General features: G+C 41.9%; 1 protein-coding gene across 4 annotated transcripts in view; it reads right to left on the bottom strand.

Annotated features, from left to right (window-relative positions):
* The window catches only part of BRF1 (BRF1 RNA polymerase III transcription initiation factor subunit), a 239,089-nt gene that overhangs the window by 170,063 nt on the left and 48,962 nt on the right, over positions 1 to 20,064 (bottom strand). For all 4 annotated transcript variants that reach the window (XM_045013916.1, XM_045013914.1, XM_045013915.1 and 1 more), the window contains one exon: positions 2,153 to 2,326. In XM_045013916.1, coding sequence (XP_044869851.1) covers positions 2,153 to 2,326 — 174 coding nt within the window. The remainder of the gene's footprint in view (positions 1 to 2,152; positions 2,327 to 20,064) is intronic.

Here is a 20,064-nt window from a genome sequence, read left to right as displayed (position 1 = left end):
CATTTCTGTAAATGACTCTGTGGGACAGAACTCTGCAAAGTGGTCTGTCTGGAAAGCCAGGACACTCCTGTGGCCAGAGTAGGCCAAAGGACAGTGAGGGAAACTGAGGCAAAAGTTGCTGCAGCACCACAGCCAGCCAGGAAGGGGTGTGTTGAGGTGGCAACTTTGCCACCCCCTCATATCTCTAACATTGTAACTTGCTCCCCATCTATTCTATCTAGCCCTCCCACAATCCCTCCACTTCTACATATGAAATTCAAGCTTCTCGGCCTTACCTTCTGAACCATTAGCAGCTTTTTTACTTCCTATATATCCATTCTATCCTCTCACCTTCTGCCCTCTAGGCACCGCTAACAACAACAACCTCATCTGCCCATTTGTCCATGGTCTTCAGCCAAAATAGTCAATGATGACTGGTGATTTTGGGTACCCAACTTCAAGATGGGTGTCCAACAATTTCTTTAAAAAAACCCACATACCTCTTTAAGGTGTCTGGAGTTGGGCAGACAAAAATTGAAGCACCCAGTCATCCAACACTTTTGAAAATCTTGCCTGGGTGCCTTCTTCCATGCCGCTCATATCAGCAGAATGCCCTCCCTGAACTGATCCCTAAAACCTTCTCCTCCAAATTAATCCTGAATAAATCTCTTCTTCTATGATGACTATACGAAATTGGCAATCTGACAATGGACAGATTAAATACAATCTGTCCAAGGGGGAAAAAAATCTAAAAAGGAATATAAATATTGCACATTTTGATGGTACCGCTCGTCCCTCAGCCATCACACTTTGCCTGTCTGTGTGGGATTGTGCGTTTTTCGCCCTCGAGTGTATATCATTATTTTGTTAGTACAGTGCCCTCTCCTGCTCCCTTCATCGGCTTCTTGTCCTCATAGAGTAAAGCTTTTGGGGGCATGGCTGCCTCTTTTTATGCATTTATACAGTGCCAGACACAGTGTGCCCCTGACCTAAACTGGGACCACAAATATAACAGAACAAGAATAATCTACACCACCCTTAAATGGACGTAATCTCAGAATTAGCAATATATGTATTTATGCCTTTTCCAAGGTGCATTTCAAACATTCAAATATTCAAGTTTCAAAACAAAAGGTTAGATATGAATGGGGGAGGCGGAGGGAAGAGAGGAGAGAAATGGTTAATTTTATGTACCGGTACCAGACTTTATTCTCAACTGCAAGCTGCAGTTTTTGAAACAAAAGAAGTTAACGGCTTGGCAAAAGGCAGACATTTTATACACCAGAACCTGAACTCATTCTTTCAAAGCAGACCGTTCTGATCTATAGAGATTTTCAGTACTGTTGAAATCTTAGTATCACTTTAGTAACCGAATGAATGTTTACATAACAGATTTAAAAAAACACACCACATGGATAATTGAGCCATATGGCCACACACACTACCACCTCTGAGGATCCAGATGTCATGGTAACCACAAGAGGAAAGAGTAGCTTGCGATGTTGAAGTAAAAAGATTGAGTGTCTGTAGGGGCTTATTCACCCTAGTGTTTTATAGTGGATTAACACATAGGAAGTTATCTTAATTTAAAGAAAAAACAGAGATAAATGTAGGTATTTGTGAAGTGTCAATTACTGCAGTATATTTTGCATACAACTTCATATCACAAATGGAAACACTTTCAAGATGGATGTTTTAAACTTAGCTATTTTTTGTTTTGTTTTCAAGTGCAATCAACAATTTGTTACACAGACAATTACAGCACTCAGCACTACAACATGCTTTCTTGCTTATCACAGCCATACTATTAACAAAATTTTGTACTTTTTAAGATACCACTCTACCATCAAGAAAAATGTTAGCATCATCATTAGGTAGTTTCACTTCACAACTGTAAAATATCACTTTTTCAAATGTCAGAAAAGGCTGAGACAACACTTGCAACATTTTAATGAATGCTGGCTTTAAAGTGATAGTACAGAATCAAATTGGGACCCAAAGTTTATGGGTTTTTAACTAACCTAAGTCTAACAGGATGTTTAACTTTCTGAAAGTGGAATTTTATTAGCATCACAGGAACAGTGATTTTTCAAGTTTTCGAATATCTGAAGTGTTTTACCTACCGATCCAAAAAAAATAACAACCTTTGTTTTGCTCAAAAGCGAAAGGATACGAGGCGTTCCTTCTGTTCTACACACCAAGTAGAGACATGCAGCAATTACATGAGTCATCTTTCTCCCACGGGTTAAGTGCTTGCTCACCGCCATCTTGAAAAAGTTAAAGGCAGTATCAAGACAATGCTGGTTGAGTTGCAACTGGTTTCCCAAGTGATGAATTTGACGTTTCCCTAAGAAAAGAGAGAGGAAAAAACTCTTAAAACAATTTTGTAATTAATTCACTTTTTAACAAAGGACCAAACTTAAGAAAAACTTTGCTTAGGAATTCAAATTACTTGGCATTTTGTTGCAGAAGGATATCTTTTAATAAAACACAGAAAGACTAAAAAGGCATATAATAGAGTAAGTTATTTTCAACACAGAACAATTTCTTAGATCTTGTAGCTCCATGGAGATTATGCCTTACATTTTCAAATGTGTCCACTATTTTTGGGCACTCAATTTGAGACAGTTAGACTGATTTTCAGAGGGGACCCAGCATCCCACTGAAGTCAACCAGAGTTTTGGTGCTCAGCACCTCTGGGGGGTGGGGGGGGGAGAAATCAGGGCCTAGATCTCAATTTGGGCAGAACTGAGGCAACCACATTAGTAAACATCAAAAACTTAGATCCATCCTTCGTCATTTGGCTGAGATAGCATCCAAAGTGTGCTAGACACTTTTCCAAACACCACTTTAATTGCAAACAAAATTATACATTTTGTGGCAATTCGCCCAAAACTGATGAAGTATGTGGTTCCCCTTAACAACACACCAAAACCACAAGGAAAGGAGCTTATGCGGCTTATCTCAAAGCTTATTCATGGTTGTCTCTGATAGGGCAGAACTTCCTTCCTCTGAACATATTCAGAGAAGAGGCTTCATTTAAGGTTTAGCTGCCAGACTATGTTGATTCAGGAAAACAAATGTACATGTCTTCTAAGGTGAAGGCACTTTAGATGAGTCATGATAGGAAGTGGTACAGCTGCTAAGACAGATATGGAAAGCAAGGTCCAGCCCTCTCTCAAAGCTCTAGCTATGGGAAACCATGCCAAGAAGGGAACGTGAAGCTGACTTGGTGGAAAAGATGGGAGAAGTCATGATTATAAGTATTGGGTTCACTAACAATCAATGGGTCAGGCAGTAACACACACAAAAAAACAACACCACTTTAGTTCAGTACACCAGAGAGATGTTTCCACTACATGTTCTTACAGGAAACATGAATCCATTAATTTCACAGAATTGTTACAAACTTGTAAGCATATTTGATGAGGTGAGTATAAAATTTTCCATGTGGCTTATCCAGAGTTTTTCAGTTAAGGCAACAGAACAGTGACAACATCATAAATGTCACAAAAATAACATCTGTAATTCTTTTCTTTGTGGCACCTACTAATTAGGCCCTTCCTACATAAGCACCACTAACAATGTGTTAAGGGACATGCATAGTATCTGAAAAACCTTTAAGTCAACAAAAAAATTCTGACTTGGTGCCTGTAAAGACACTCCCAGAAATCTAAAGGTTCAGTGTAACTCATCCCAAGCAGAAAATTGCACACAAATAGAGAACCACAGAACTATGTCAACCTCACCTCTGCACAAATAGGAGTTATGTGCACTCATCAACCCATAGCTGTTCTAGGCAATTATGCCTCATCCCATTTGTGTATTAGACAGGAAGCAAGACATCACGCACACAACTTTCAAACAAGGGCGATAAAAGTTTTGAAGGGGAGGGAGGACAGGTTTCATCTTCAAAGTTTTTTCAGAGATCTATTAAATAAGGTATTTGGGGGCTGATCCAAAGCTCACTGAAATTAATGGGAGTTTTTCCAAGCATTTCAGGTCCTTGGTAGCCAAAAAATTTCAAATATAGTCTTCTCCCAAAATTAATCTGCTGGCTTACATCTCCTCTCTTCCCCTTCATTGTTTTTTCTCCATAGCCTGCACCCTTCCAATAAAACATCCTCTATTTCTACCAGAGACTTCTCGTTCCTCCTTGTTTCCATCTTGCCCTTTTATTCAGGGATCTGCTTTAAACGCCTCCCATTCTACAAGCCCATCATATCAACAAGCTTGCTTGTGTCTAAGAATTGTATATGACTCCCTCTGAAAAACACTGATGCCTGAAGTAGTCCCAAGAGACAACTATTTAGGTGCTCCTCTTCTCCAGGAGCTGAGTGCAATGCCTCTATGGAGCTCCATGCCCAGGTTGATACTGGGGTAATTAAGAAATAAAAATATATTGGAGACTCAACTGATTTTCAAATAATATTAATATTAATATTGTTAAATAAGGAAATGCAGCAACTGTACAAGCGAGTGTTTGGAGTGTGCAAGACACTGATCTGGAAAGACAACCCATTTGGGAAAGGTGATCTTTCACTGAGCACTCTATTCAATAATCTTTGTGGGTCTAGTGGAAGATTTAATTCTACGTGCTAGCATTTCTTCAGATTGCTTTTGCACATTTTGTTGATAGTCCACAACATAGGAAAGTAAGATGCTAGAGCAAAAACATTGCAGCACTGCAATCCACCATCAAAAGGACTGATTTCACTCAATGTAGAAAACCTAGAACAAGGAGGAGAATCTTGGAGAGTGGCTACAACTCTTTATGCTGGAGATGCCCTTGCCCCCACCTATAGCACTGGAGGTGGAAGTGTTCATCTGTTTACATTGTGATCAAGCCCAAAAACATGTGCATTAACATTTTGCAATCAGTTTCCTATTTCATTATACACAACGAGAGATAAGTCATCTTCAATGAAAAACAAAACACCATATACCCACAAAACTAGTAAATTCCATTTCCCTGGTAAACATCATATGAGGCTGATATAATTTAAAGCAGTTTGGGAACATGATCGTTTCTGGTTGATTTATCAACAGCGAGAAGTTCACAGTTACCACCAAGCAGGTAAAAAATTTCAGACTCTCCATCTAACTTGCTCTTCATTTCAAAGAGGTGGCTTGATGTTTTCTTGGCCTCGCTATTTACATGCAAGGACTCTGCCAACTTATGGAATGTTAGTTCACCCCTGCCCTTTAATGCCACTTATTTGGACAGTATTTCCCAAAATACTAACCGCCAAATCCAATAGCTTTAATGGTAGGAAAATAAATTAAAATCACACAGAAATTGGGCCCATTCTCTACACAGGTCTTTAATCACGACAATCACATTGATCAATGCAGTTCTTTCCCTCGCTTTCTGTACAGGTTGTGCCCATTTTAAACTTCAGTTTCAGTTAAGATGGGGCACGACAGTCGGCAATTAGGCTTCTAGATTCTTATAAGGGAACACAAAGCATCTTGTATTCCTTTTAGCTCCTTCCTATATGCCAAGACTGAAGCATCTTCACTTAAAGATAACTATCAAGAACAAACCTTAACTACTAAATCTTGTTGTTGCCCTAACTCACCAGTGCCGACTAACGTGTTTTGCCTATCTTCCATTCCATTCTGTCTACCTCACCAGTGTGATAACTTCCAGGGCTGTAACATGTAACTCTGAATTTGATTTGTTACTAATACTATAGCAATTCTAACTTTTCACTTCTGAAAGGCAGGTGCCTGTAACCACCTAACTAGGGCATAAGAAAAGAATCTGCTGTGACAAATTTTTAGTCCATGCCCTCATTGCCACAAGCACAAACAAATGAAGTATGAATAGCAATTCGTCAGTGGATAAATATATATGGAGGGGAAGGCTCGAAAAGACATCCAATGAAGCCAAAATAAATACTTTCTAGACCTTCAACAAACTAAACTCAGTACTTAATACCACAGTAAATAATTGGTTGGAGAAAGGAAGATAAATACACTACCTCCTTGTGGACTCGCTGCCTGAAGGCTGAGTACAAGGCATAAACTGGCTATAGTGCTTTGTAAAAATATGCAGACACCCCCTGGTGGTTCTCCTTACCCAAAGATGCTGCTACAGCTCTAGTGGAGTGGGTTATGATTTTATAAGGACAACGTACTCAATTCTTTGTAGGACTGGTAAATATACAATTTAAACCCCATAAGCAGGCCTATGAAGGTGGTTACAAAAAATCTGAGCTTGATGCAAAGTTGAAGCAGGAGCTAGTGGATTCAAAGAGGGGGGTGGAGATGTTCTGAATGACAGGCAAAGATGCTCAGTGGTTTGAGCATTGGCCTGCTAAATCCAGGGTTGTGAGTTCAATCCTTGAGGGGGCCATTTAGGGAACTGGGGTAAAAATCTGTCTGGGGAGTGGTCCTACTTTGAGCAGGGGGTTGGACTAGATGACCTCCTGAGGTCCCTTCCAACCTTGATATTCTATGATTCTATGCTACTGGCATCATTTTCTATGGACTGGAGGTGGAAAATATGGATGTCCAAAAGGCCTTAAGAGGAGTAATTACAGCAGATGATGAGAGGAGGACCTGGCACTAGACTTTTCAGCATTTGAAATAAAAGGACAGAATTTAAGACACTGCCTTGGTATGTGGGGCAAGGAAAGGGGAGGAGTCAAAGACAACTCCCAGGATATGAATTTGAGTGCTGCGGAGGAAGGTGGTTGATGGTGAGGGTAGAAAAGCAGTTTGATTTTGGTCACATCAAGATTTAACAGAACTTGTTAGCTCCATTTCTTTTTTTTTTAAATATTCATTAATTTATTCAGACAGAGGTGAAGAAAAAATAAAGGGAGAGAAAGAGGACACTGAAGGGGAAGGAGAGAAAGGAAAAGATGGAGTGGTGCACAGTGTGTGGACTGTGAGGAAAAGAGGGAGGAGGTTGGATGATACAATCAATAAGTAGATGGAAAATAACATCCAGAGTTCAAACAGTAAAAATCAGCCTAACACTAAGTGCTGCAAAGGGAGAGAGAGTGAGACCCATCCCTGGGCCTCTTCCTGCTTCACTGCTGCATCTTCCAGCCCTTGGTGGGGAAATCCCTGCTACTTCTATGTCTTGATGCTCTGCTGATGCTGTTTACTCAAACTAAGCTGCGTTAATCAGAATTTGTAAACTCAACTGTAAAAGGTTGATTGATTGCTCTATAATTCAAACTAATTTAGGTTGTTCATGATTAATTTTGAAAGCACATTTTTAACAGAAGTTGTGTTGTCTGTTATTTTTTCACCCAAGAAGATTCTACTGCTGAGATAAAATTAATACGTGTTTAATCCTTAAACAGTTGAAAGGCTGTCTTGCTCGTGAGACGTGTGAACACACATTTATCTTTAATGAAAGGTATTCCTTAGCTATCTGGCATTAAAGGATTAGAAAGAAAAAATCACTCCAAGCACTTCAAGACAGAGCTATTGATCATAACAGTGCATTGTTCTTCACTCCTATCAAAGCTTATTTATGCTCGGTTTTAATCTCTGTTTTGTTTGGACAGTGTTTTTACATCAAATCACATTTATAGTCACATGGCATAATTATTCTTAGTGATTTCTACAATGCATGTCTACCATTTATAAGTCAGTTGTTACCTTTCCCACAACAGATGGCACATTACTGCCGATCTGCACACTTACTCCATCACCCATCTACGTCACTTCTAGATTGTTCTAGGCAGAGGAGATTTGCTTATGACTAGTGATCTCACAGTTTTAGAAAAGATTGCTTTTTCCCATGATTTTAAAGATATTTTTCGGCCATACCAAAAACGTCAGAACTTGCTCTACAGAAGTTATAAACCACATTGCAGTTAACAAAAAATAAATTTCATAAATCAGCAAACTGAAGAAAATTCAAAGTTACAGCCCATTGCCCATAGATAATTTTCCCAGGCAAGTGCCATAAAATTCTGCAGAATTTGAACTTCTGTTTCATATTAAACACTAAAAGCTACGTTTCTCTGTTATGTAAAACCTTTCAATATAAACCAAGTACAAATTGATGCAGTGGCGTCTGTCTGCTAGCAGTCAGCTCCAGTGACTCTGCAGATGGTAAGAGGTTTTCTAAACTGCCGCAGAGTGAAAACAAACAAGAGCCTTGTCAGCTTTCAGTGTTCTTCAGAATCCTGTGGGCATCAGTGAAACTGAAAAGAATCCTGTTAATTACATTCTGCAGCAGCTTGGGAAACCAGGAACAGTAGCAGAGGAGCCAGGCATTGGAGTTATACAAAGAGGAACTACAAACTGATGCTGGAGAAGGGATAGAGCAACAAAAACATCCCCCATTGCAGCAGCTATATAGTTGAGACAGAGATAGATATATACACTCGGTATCTCAGCAGCCATGAGCCTAAAGGGAAAAGAGTAACAGCTACCCCTCCAATCAAGCTCACAGAAACCAGGGGTCTTCAGATTTATCAGAGACTTACTAGATGGAGGCTGATATGCAAGATGAAGAAGCCTCTGAGCAGGATCCAGGGGAAAACACCCTGGCACATAAGAATGGCCATCCTGGATCAGACCAATGGTCCAGTATCTTGTCTCTGACAGTGGACAGTGCTTCAGAGGGAGTGAACAGAACAGGGCATCTAGCCCAGTATCCTGTCTTCTGACAGTGGCAAGTGCCAGACACTTCAGAGTGAATGAACAGAATGAGGCAATTATCAAGTGATCCATCCCATCATCCAGCCCCAGCTTCTGAGGTGTAGGGATGCCCAGGGCATAGGGTTGCATCCCTGACCATCTTGGTTAATATCCACTGATGTGTCTATCCTCCGCGAACTGATCTAATTCTTTTTGAATGACAGTCAATGTGATGCACTTGCAAAAAAAAAAAAAAAGGTTAATATCATTCTGGGGTGTATTAACAGGAGTGTCATACATAAGGCACAGGAGGTAATGGTCCCACTCTACTCAGCACGGTGAGGGTTGAGCTGGAATACTGTATCTTTAAGAATACTTTAAGAAAAATGTGGACAAATTGGAGGGAGTCCAGAGAAAAGCAACAAAAATAATAAAAACCTTTAGAAAATCTGACCTACTAAGAAAGGTTTAAAAAGTGAGCATGTTTAAGTCTTAAGAAAAGAAAACTGAGGGGGAATCTGATAGTCTTCAAATATGTTAAGGGCTGTTATAAAGAGGATGTTATCCTCCATATCCACTGAAGGTAGGACAAGTAGTAGTGGGCTTAATCTGCAGCAAGGGTGATCTACACTGATATTAGGAAAAGCTTTCTATTGATAGTAAAGCTCTGGAATAGGTTTCCAAAAGAGGTTGTGGAATCCCAATCATTGGAGGTTCTTAAGAACAAGTTAGACAAACACCTGTTAGGGATGGGTCTAGGTTTACTTGGTCCTGCTTCAGTGCAGGGGGCTAAACATAATGACTGAAAGGCTCCTTCCAGACCTACATTTCTATGATTCTAAGATAAGGTGGGTGAGGAGGCAGAAAACATAATGGGGGGGGGGAATAAATTGTTGAGAAGAAGAAAAGACAGTTACTGAAAACTACACAAGAAGAGATAATGTTTATCTACAATGGAAAGGAAAATAACAGAAAAGTGAAGGGAAGCCAGGAAGGAAAAGGAGGTATAACAAAAGTAAGATGTCTAAAGTTTAATACAGATTTAAAACATTTTATATATAAAAGATGATTGACAGCAGTGCCCAGCTGTTCTATTCCTTCACACAGAAGAGGGCTGGTGGCACAAAACTTGGTCCTGAAGGTAGGAGGTGTCAGGTAATTTTTCTTGAAGCCCTAATTAAAGAATTAAACTCTGTCCTTAATTAATCACCTTCCAACTGGATATTGCAGTTACAGATGTTACATATGAATTTCACTACATGTAGACAATGGAAAAAGTTAACGACTGAGCTTCAGCCTCCACATTTAAATTTCCGTTCTTTTAATTGTTAGTCTTAGATTAAAAATAAATTCAAGCTAAATTGCAATGAGTCTTGGCTGTAAAATGATGTGAATCAGTTATGTTTGTTAGAGAGCTTATTCCTTCATTCTCACACTTCCCTGGTCCTTCTCGCATGAACAGAGAGCAACAATACCCGAAGTCCAAAGGTGCAAACAATTTGATGTTTATTGGGGTGAACTTCCAGCAAGCTTAAATCCAAGCTCCTTTTTCCTTTTTTTCGAACCCCAACTTACTTCCTGTTTGTCCCTAATTTATACAGTAATATTTTTAGCTATACCTTAACCAATCATTCTACTAAAATTTACCTAACCAATCCTAACATATTGTAACATGATTAGCTAACCAATTATATCCCTGAGAACTAACAATACAGAAGTGAGGATTTCAGAACTACGTCTATACAGACATAAGGTTTTTACAAGTACATCTATACAGACATAAGGGTTCTCCAGCTGTGTCTATTGATAAGTGAGTTCTTACTAGACAGAAAACTATCAAACTAAATTTCCTTTTACATGTTCTAGGCTCTTCCCTTTCTCTGGAGGTGATAGATCAGATCACCTTCCTAACAGCCCCAGATTGCCTTTTTTCAATATGACTAAACAGGGCCTCAGACTGTCACAGTGAGAGAAGGCCCTTACACAGATAGAATCAAAATCATTGTCTTTCTTTTATACCTCTATAACTAGCTAAGTGATAAGAATACACAGGCCAGGCAGGCTTGAATATCTATATCCTAACAATGTAATTTATCAAACCAGTCTTGAATGCTATCTGTTGCTGCTTTGAAATGAAAATTTGTGCTTAAAGAGTGCGTCTCATATTTCAGCAGAATTACCATTCCAAAATTTCTTCAGATTTTCAGACTGCCCAAGTAAAGATTTCTTAAAATGTAATATGAAACCTATGTACTTCAACATGGCTGGTGTGCCCCTGACAGAAAATAGTGTTAGCACATTTATATGGGTAATGTCTGTCTGAATATGAATATATATTTAATCCTTGCCATTCATTTGAATCTACTCTGGGAGGAAGGATTTCTTTATTCTTCCCTTACAGTCCTAATCTAGCTAACAAAAAACAGAAAAACAAACATAAGAACATAAAAACGGCCATACTGGGTTAGACCAAAGGTCCATCTAGTCCAGTATCCTGTCTTCCGACAGTGGCAAATGCCAGGTGCCCCAGAGGGAATGAACAGAACAGGTAATCATGAAGTGATACATCCCCTGTCACCCATTCCCAACTTCTGGCAAACAGAGGCTAGGGACACCAGCCCTCCCATCCTGGCTAATAGCCATTGATGGACCTATCCTCCATGAACTTTTCTAGTTCTTTTTTGAACACTGTTATAGTCTTGGCCTTCACAACATTCTCTGGCAAAGAGTTCCACAGGCTGACTGTGTGTTGTGTGAAGAAATACTTTGTTTGTTTTAAATCTGCTGCCTATTAATTTCATTCGGTGACCCCAAGTTCTTGTGTTATGAGAAGGAGTAAATAACACTTCCTTATTTACTTTCTCCACACCAGTCATGATTTTATAGACCTCTATGCTATCCCCCCGTAGTAGTCTGTTTTCCAAGATGAAAAGCCCCAATCTTATTCATCTCTCCTCATACAGAAGCTGTTCTATACCCCAAAATCATTCTGTTTGCCCTTTTCTGAACCTTTTCCAATTCCAATATCTTTTTTTGAGATAGGGCAACCACATCTGCATGCAGTATTCAAGATGTGGGCATATGATATTGCCTTTATATAAATCCATGGTATTTTCTGTCTTATTATCTATCCCTTTCTTAATAATTCCCAACATCGTTAGTCTTTTTGACTGCCACGGCCTCTGATGTTGTCAGAGAACTATCCACAATGACTCCAAGATCTCTCTCGAGTGGTGACAGCAAATTTAGACCCCATCATTTTATGTGTATCATTGGGATTATGTTTTCCAATGTGTGTTACTTTCCATTTATCAACACTGAATTTCATCTGCCATTCTGTTGCCCAGTCACCCAGTTTTGAGAGATCCCTTTGTAGCGCTTCGCAGTCTGCTTTGGACTTAACTATCTTGAGTAGTTTAGTATCATCCTCAAGCTGCCGCCAGGGAGCGGGGTCCGGGACTTGCCCCGCTCCGGCGCTCCAGCTGGGGGCTTGCCCCACTCCGTACGTGCTGTGGCTCCACACAGCTCCTGGAAGCATCGGCATGTCCCCCCCTCCAGCTCCTATGGGTAGGGGCAGCCAAGGGGCTTCACACACTGCCCCCTCCCCAAGCGCCGCCCCCGCAGCTCCTTTTGGCCAGGAACCATGACCAATGGGAGCTGCAGGGGTGGCGCCTGAGGACGGGGCAGCATGCAGAGCTGCCTGGCTGCGCCTCCGCGTAGGAACCGGATGGGGGACATGCTGCTGCTTCTGGGAGCTGCTTGAGGTAAGTGCCGCCTGGAGCCTACACCCCAACCCCAGCTCTGATCCCCCTCCTGCCCTCCAAACCCCTTGGTCCCAGGCCAGCGCACCCTCCTGTACCCCCAACCCCTCATCCCCAGCCCCACTCCAGAGCCCATACCCCCAACCGTACCCCTCACCCTGCCCCTGGACCCCAACCCCCCTGCTCCAGCCCAGAGCCCCCTCCTGCACCCTGAACTCCTAATTTCTGGCCCCACCCCAGAGCCCTCATCCCTTCCCATGCCACAACCGCGAATTTTGTGAGCATTTGTGGCCTACCATACAATTTCTATACCCAGAAGTGGCCCTTGGGCCAAAAAGTTTGCCCATCCCTGAATTAGGCCCTATAAATTTAACTTTTACCTCAGTAAAATATGGAACATTAAGAAAAAAAATCCCTGAATTTTTAGGGGATAATGAAACAAGCTATAAGAAAGTATAAACATGAGTGTATGACTAGGGATTGATGATGTAAAATTAAAGGAATAAGCAAGCACAATATTAGGAAAACCTTCCTTTACAATAAAACCTACTGGACAGCATAATAATCTCCTAAGGAAAGTGGTGGAAACCCCCATTGCTTGGGACATCTGAATCCTAACATAATACCACATGAAAAAAACATGCAATGTGGAACAATTCGATATTGGTAGGAAGACAGGCTAGATGGCTCCATTTGTTAAACAGCTATGATTTTATGAAATTTTAAATATTTCAACAAACCTTAACATCTATAAATGCTAGACGGTCTCCAACTATTAAAAGTATTCTGTATGACTGATACATACAGAATAGGAAAAATTATCAGGTTATGTGAAAATTTCCTTTCTTTGAGTAGTAAGGTCCACAGATCCATTACAATAAGTACAGTATTTCAGCCTGCTTTCAGACTGATGGTGGAACAAGATCTATCAGTCACTGACAGCAGGGGAAGGCCCCCACCCAATGAAATTCCCTCCAGTTGGGAATTCCAACTTCCATTCTATTTTCCTAAAATTACATATTGCATTAATTATACTTTGAAGAAAAAACACAATGATTTCTGTTACTGCAGGGCATGGGGATAATTTCCCCTGATGAAATAAACCCAAATCTTTGGATGTCAGATCATCTAGAACAGAGATGGAAATTATTTGTCTTCAGAGCGGGCCAGATATATGGACCTTATTAATCAAAGAACAATTCCTTTCAAGTAAACAAAGATACATTTTCCTATTCATTATACAAAGGTACACACAGCTCCATTACAGCAGTGTGCCTCCAACGTGGGAAAAACGGTTACCTACCTTTTCATAACTGCTGTTCTTCGAGATGTGTTGCTCATGTCGATTCCATTCTAGGTGTGTGCTCGCCCACGTGCACAGTTGTCAGATTTTTGCCTTAGTGGTATCCGTATGGTCAGCTGCGGCGCCCCCTTGAGTGCTATGTTCATATGTCAGTATATTAGCCACTGACCCTACATCCTCAGTTCCTTCTTGCCAGCAACTCTGACAGACGGGTAGAAGGGCAGGTAATGGAATGGACATGAGCAACACATCTCGAAGAACAACATTAGGAAAGATAGGTAACTATTTTTTCTTCTTTGAATGCTTGCTTGTGAGTCATCTAGAATGGAATCAACATGAGCACTGTCCTTGGAGGCAGGCTCGGAGTTCACAATCTGAAGGCTTGTAGTAGTGCCCTAGTGAAGCCAGCATCATCCCGGACCTGCTCGGTAAGCACGTAGTTGGGACGAAGCAGGTCCAAGATGGGTCTGAGGCCTCCTTTTGCTTTTGGGATTAGGAAATAACGGGAGTATAATCCTTTCCCCAACATGTCCCGAGGAACGTCCTCCACTGCCCCCAGACACAGGAGGTTTTCGACCTCCTGGACCAGCAATTACTCATGAGAAGGGTCCCTGAAGAGGGACTGAGAAAAGGGGAGGGAGGGCCGGCTACAGACTGCAGAGTATAGACTGAAGAAATCGTGTCCAAGTGATACAGGACCAGGCTGACTGGAAAGGGTGGAGGTGGTTGAGGAAGGAGAGGGATGGATCCAGTAGATTGACTGGGGCATAGTCCTAAGGGGCACCCTCAAAAACGGCTCCTTCTGGCTTCCCTGGTTTCTGGGAGTCTTTAAGGCCATGGAGTCTCGAGTCCGTGAGCTCGAAGAACCCTGCCCCGTCAAATGGGAGATCCTGAATAGTGGCCTGACACAGCCAGAGGACTACTACCATGAGCTGTGTCTCGTGGCCACCCGCAGATGCGACCACCCTGGCTGCCAAATCAGTAGTATCCCAGGCCATTTGAAGGACTCCCCTGGCCACTGCCATGCCTTCGTCCACCAGAGCAGCAACTCCTGGGCACGATCCTGTGGGAGAACCTCCTTAAACTTATTCAACAAGTCCCACAGATTAAAATTATATCTGCCCAACAGGGCCTGGTGATTCGACACCCTAAATTGAAGGCTGGCCGTCAAACTTTTCTGCCAAATAAATCGATTCTTTTGGCATCCTTATTTTTGGGGGTGCAACTAAGTTGGCCCTGTCTGTCCCTTGCATTCACTGCGGACACGACCAGTGATGCCCCTTGGGGTCGTATACAGGTATTCAAACCCTTTCACGGGGACGTAATATTTCTTTTCTGCTTTCTTGAAAGTTGGCGGAATAGAAGAGGGGGTTTGCCACAATGACTTGGCAATCTTGAGGACCCCTGGGTGGACAGGCAACGCGACCCGGGCGGGGGTGGTAGCCAAAATAATGTTGAAGAGGTCATCATCCTCCTCTGCAACCTCTTCAATCTGTAAGTTTAACTTTGCAGCCACCCTTTTAAGAAGGGCCTGGTGCTCCTTAATGTTGTCTAGAGGACGACAACGATGACTGCATCGCCTGTGGGGGAGCGTGTTCCCCTTCTTTGTCCAGGGAGAGATCCCTACATGCCAGGGTCTGGTGCACTGCCCCCACAACAGATTCAGCACCGCATTCCAACTGCAGCGTCATGGCCAGTTTGTCCGAGGCAGCCAGGGAGGGCTGGTGGAAGTACAGGACCAGCATCACTGGCACTCCCCAAGGGTTCCAATATGGCCACTGGGAGGGCCACTGCCCTTGCTGTGATGTAGCTGTGGTGGGTGCTGCACTGGTCTCCCTCATTGGTGGTGAATCCCCCCTTTGAGGCGAAGGGCTGAACTCTCGGTCCGTCTCGGACCACTGTCCTTCCGGCAACCACAGTGGAGCCATTAAAGCCTGAGTCTGCCAGCTGACTCTGATTGACGACCGGCGGGGGCGAGTAATGACACCTGCTGGAGGAACGGTACTGGGGGGACCGGGACCGGTGCCATGACGATTAACGGTCCCTCCTGGCGGGGACCGATGTCTGGGAGACTGCCTGAAGCCAGCCTTGGTGACCTGTGGCCGGAAGCTCGCCGGTACCAGCGGTACAGAGACCAGTGCTTTGATTCCGGTGTCCCATGCCTAGTAGGTGAGGAGCATGTCGAGAACCTGGGTCTATCTGGAGAGCCAGGATAAAGTGCCGGGGTCCGAGGTTGCAGAGATGGAGATCTACAGTCCAGTGACCAGGGGTGCTCCACTGTCTTATGCGGCTGCACCATGATCAGCTTGCCCTTCCAGTGCCGGGGTCTTAGCTGAGTCCGCCACCTGGTGCGGCGCCTGCGGTGCCGGTCTGCTCACTTGGTCTTTAGTTACTGGGACCACTTCAGGTACCAATGACCCTAGAAGAGGCTGGGGACCCCTGCCATTTCCTGGAGTCGGGGGTGGATCTTGCTGGGCTGGGGGGGGTCTGACTTCAGCAGTACCCCCGTGAAGCCCCAAGTGGGTGCATGGCCTGACACAGGCCTTTGCCCCGAGTTCCCTTGTTTTTCAGTGCCAGGGGGCTCTTTTTCTTTTGCCACTTCTTTAGCACCGGTGAGGGGGAATGGTGCTGGGCAGAACCTGGTGCAGGTGGTGTGCTCCGCATCAAAGGCGAAGTACTCGGTGTGGGGTCCACAGTGGAGGGCTCCGACACAGGGCGAAGTGCAGCCTCTAGGAGGCGGGCCCTCAATTGGATATCCTGCTCCTTCTCTGCTCGAGGTCAAAAGTTTTTACAGATCCAACACTTATCTTTCCTATGGGATTTCCCCAAACACTTCAGGCAGCTGTCATGGGGATCACTGACAGGCATCAACCTGCTGCATGTTGAGCATGACTTGAAGCCGCCGGGAGAGCTCGAGGACGAAATCCCAGCTGGGACTCTAACCTAACTCTACTAAAGGCTAACTAACTACCTACAAACTATGTACAGATAAAAGAACAAAAAGCTATAAAGAACTGCTAATGCTCTTGCGATCTGCAAGACAAGGCACTCCAACCAACCATCATGGGCGGTAAGAAGGAACTGAGAGGACATAGGGCCGGTGGCACCTAATATACAGATGCATGAGCACGGCACTCAAGGGGGTGCCGCAGCCAACCCTACAGATACCACTAAGGCAGAAATCCCAACATCTGTGCATGTGGGCACACACGCATCTAGAATGGAATCAACATGAGCAAGCACTCAAAGAGCAAGATCATCCTCTAAATATGGATATCCAGAATTAGTTAAATTATTTATCCTCCATAGTCCCCAGGACTGTAAGGCATGGAGAAGACTTCTGCTGAAAATCAGTACTAGCTAAAGACGGGATGACCAATATGTAGAAGTATTGGTTAATTTACATATTGATGGCCATGTGGTCGCCTACCAGAGCTCATTGCAGAGATGAGGACTCCTCTGTGCTGAGATTGTAAGTGCTCCTAAGGTCTGGACTTTGCTTGACAGAAGGAAGAACCTTTACTGAATTTACTTTGGGAATAAATCCTATGATAGTTGTGAGAACAATTTGTCTGAATTAAACATATAATAATGGATATCATTAGAGAAAGCTCCCATCTTCATACAATTGTCAGATTGGAGATAGCCATGATTAAAGTCTAGTGTAATGGATGGGTATAGGAAGATAACTTACTGGGGTGAATTGGGGAGCATTATAAGGACCATTATGAGGCTCCAAGGTGGTGCTCTATGACCTTGTGGGCTGGAATCAGGGTATTTGTCTCAAGGAAGCATTTAATGTGAGTATTTGTATAAACCTTCCTTTTCTTTTTCTCCAAATTAATCATGAAAATCATTCAGGCTTATTAACATAATAGAACTTTTTAGGGAATCGCCTATTTTAATATAATTATATAACTTGCTTTGTGGTATTCTCTGTTAATTATTTTTTTCCTTTTAAGGATTCTCATTGCTTCAACTTTTCTTATATTCCAACTCAGAAGAAGCCTCTTTCGGTTGAAAATGTTAGCCAAAAAAATGCTGCCAGTTGACCGATGATGATTATATAAATCAATCACCTTTAGTTTTTTTATTTTCGTAAGTTACAGGCCAAGCTTTTCAAACCTGACTGCCTGGAAGTAAGCTTCTAAAAACATATTTAGGATCCTAAATGTGAGACTGTTTTTCAAAGGTGCTGAACAACTGCATCTCACATTGAAGTCAGAGATTCCAGCCCCATTTGTGGATGTGCAATAGCTCCTTGTTACTCAGCAGATCTACCAAAAAGCAGAGGGGCAAATCATTACTAGTTATTTAGGGAGTCTGGTCTGCAGTTTAAACCAATAATCACCAATGCACAAAAAGGAGAATCCATGTTTATAAAACACACCAAAATCAATTTTTGAAATGCTGCACTTTCCATTTCAAAAAATGCCTTTTAAAAAAAAAAAAAGCTAGAAAGTCTGAAACAACAAGAAATATATCCATGATTTATTATCAGAGAGCACTTAAAGCAAGCCAGCATTTGATTTTTATTTCATATCCTATGGTTACAATGTTCAACTGATGACAGAAAGAAGTATTTCATTTGTGATTAAAAGAAAAATGTAGACAGCTCTCACTTGTATTTGTGTAAATCTAAAACAATATATTATACCCAGAGTGGTTACAACAATTACAATATTTAAGCTTTCAAGAGCATTACCAATTATAACCCTGTTTTCAGTTATTCATAACTTTCTGTATTTTTAAACCTATTTGTCTGAAGTGTTCTAGGCTTAGTCTCTGTCCACTGATGGTCCACTGCCTCCATGTTTGCTTAAAAGTGGGTCAGGTGTTTGAATACAAGGAAACAACAAACCTCACCATTTGATAAGAATGTATTCACAGCTCCCATGATTTCCCATCCTAATGCAATTCCCAGAGCTTGCCCACTACTAGCTTGTTTCCCCAGATAACTTGACTCCCAGATTTCTACATAATGGAGCCATCATCCTACCTGGCAACTCACACTAAGTAGGGAATAGCTTTGGAGAAAACTGAACGGAACTTGGTTTTTCTATGTATGATCCTTCTACCTGGTCCAAAGACTTCCTAAGTAGGGGAAACAGCCATAAGCTCACTGAACAGAGTACAACAGAGGGGGGAAAAGTCAAACATTAGAGACTTAGAATTTCTATAGAAGCCTCCTCCTGTAGCAAATTGGAATTTATCTTATCTTCAGAAGTCTGAAGCTTGTATACCTAAACTATAATTATGTTTGCTGGATGGCATTTAAAGTTACTTCCAATTTTTATATATATATATATATATATATATATATATATATATATACATACACACACACACACACACATACATACACACACACACATATATATATACACACACACACCCCTTCAGTCTGAATCCCTTTGATCAAACATGTATGAGGCAGCTATTGTTATATCTGCTACTATTTGGCAAAGGAGTAGTGGCCTTGTAAGTCAAATTCCCAATGAAGAAATCACTGATGTGTAGTATGGGTATAGTACTAGTGCAACTTACTGTATTTACACATTACATCCGTCCTAAAACAGAGCTAATGGCATACAGGCAATCCCTTTCAGAACTCTCGATCAAATGCCAATGCTCAGTTCTCAGGGAGCAGGAGTTCTGCCTCAAGAAATGACTTAGAGATTGAGAGAGCAAATTCCATTGTTGCTTGTCACAGCTCCCAAATAAACTACCAAGGAACCAGCACCACTACAACATTTTCTTCCAAGACTAAACGTTTGCTATGCTAGCAAAATCTTGTAAAAATATGTGTAATGGCACTATCTAGTGACCATTCCTATAAGAATAGTTTAAAACATTGTTGTACATTATCTCTATGAATGTGGGATTTGAGTAGAAGAGCTGATTTTAATTCTGGTCATGAATAATCTGGAAAATGTCAATCAAAATGCATGCCTCAGTAAACAGAGTAACAGCTTGAGACCCCACTAAAAAAGCACAATTCTTTTTAGACTAGGTTTAGTCAATTTCTGCTGGTAAGTGGGGAAGGCTCTCAACAGCCAATTTAAGAAATTTAGGCATTCCTATGAATGCTTTAATATATCAATGTTCATTTATCATTTGTCTAAAGAACAGTTTTATGTTCTGTACTGAAGAGAGGACATCTCTGAACTAGTGGCAGTCAAGCCCAGGTTATTAAAGTGACAGCCTTTAAAGTGGTTAAGAGTTAAGCAAAATGAATGAACCATTTCAAAGTGTATAGGAAATGTGTCTACATTTAAACAACTGTTTTAGAAATATTGTTAGGCTATTAAACTCCATTACTGTTCAAGATGAAATGTCAGAGAGCATTTAATATCACATTGAAAATTCTTCAGAGCGCTTGAAATGGAAAAGTGCTCCCTAAAGATG

Source organism: Mauremys mutica, chromosome 4, assembly GCF_020497125.1.
Source record: "Mauremys mutica isolate MM-2020 ecotype Southern chromosome 4, ASM2049712v1, whole genome shotgun sequence".
NCBI classification, from domain to species: domain Eukaryota; kingdom Metazoa; phylum Chordata; order Testudines; family Geoemydidae; genus Mauremys; species Mauremys mutica.
The sequence above is the reverse complement of the archived record's forward strand: the minus strand, read 5'-3'. Positions and strand labels throughout refer to the sequence as shown.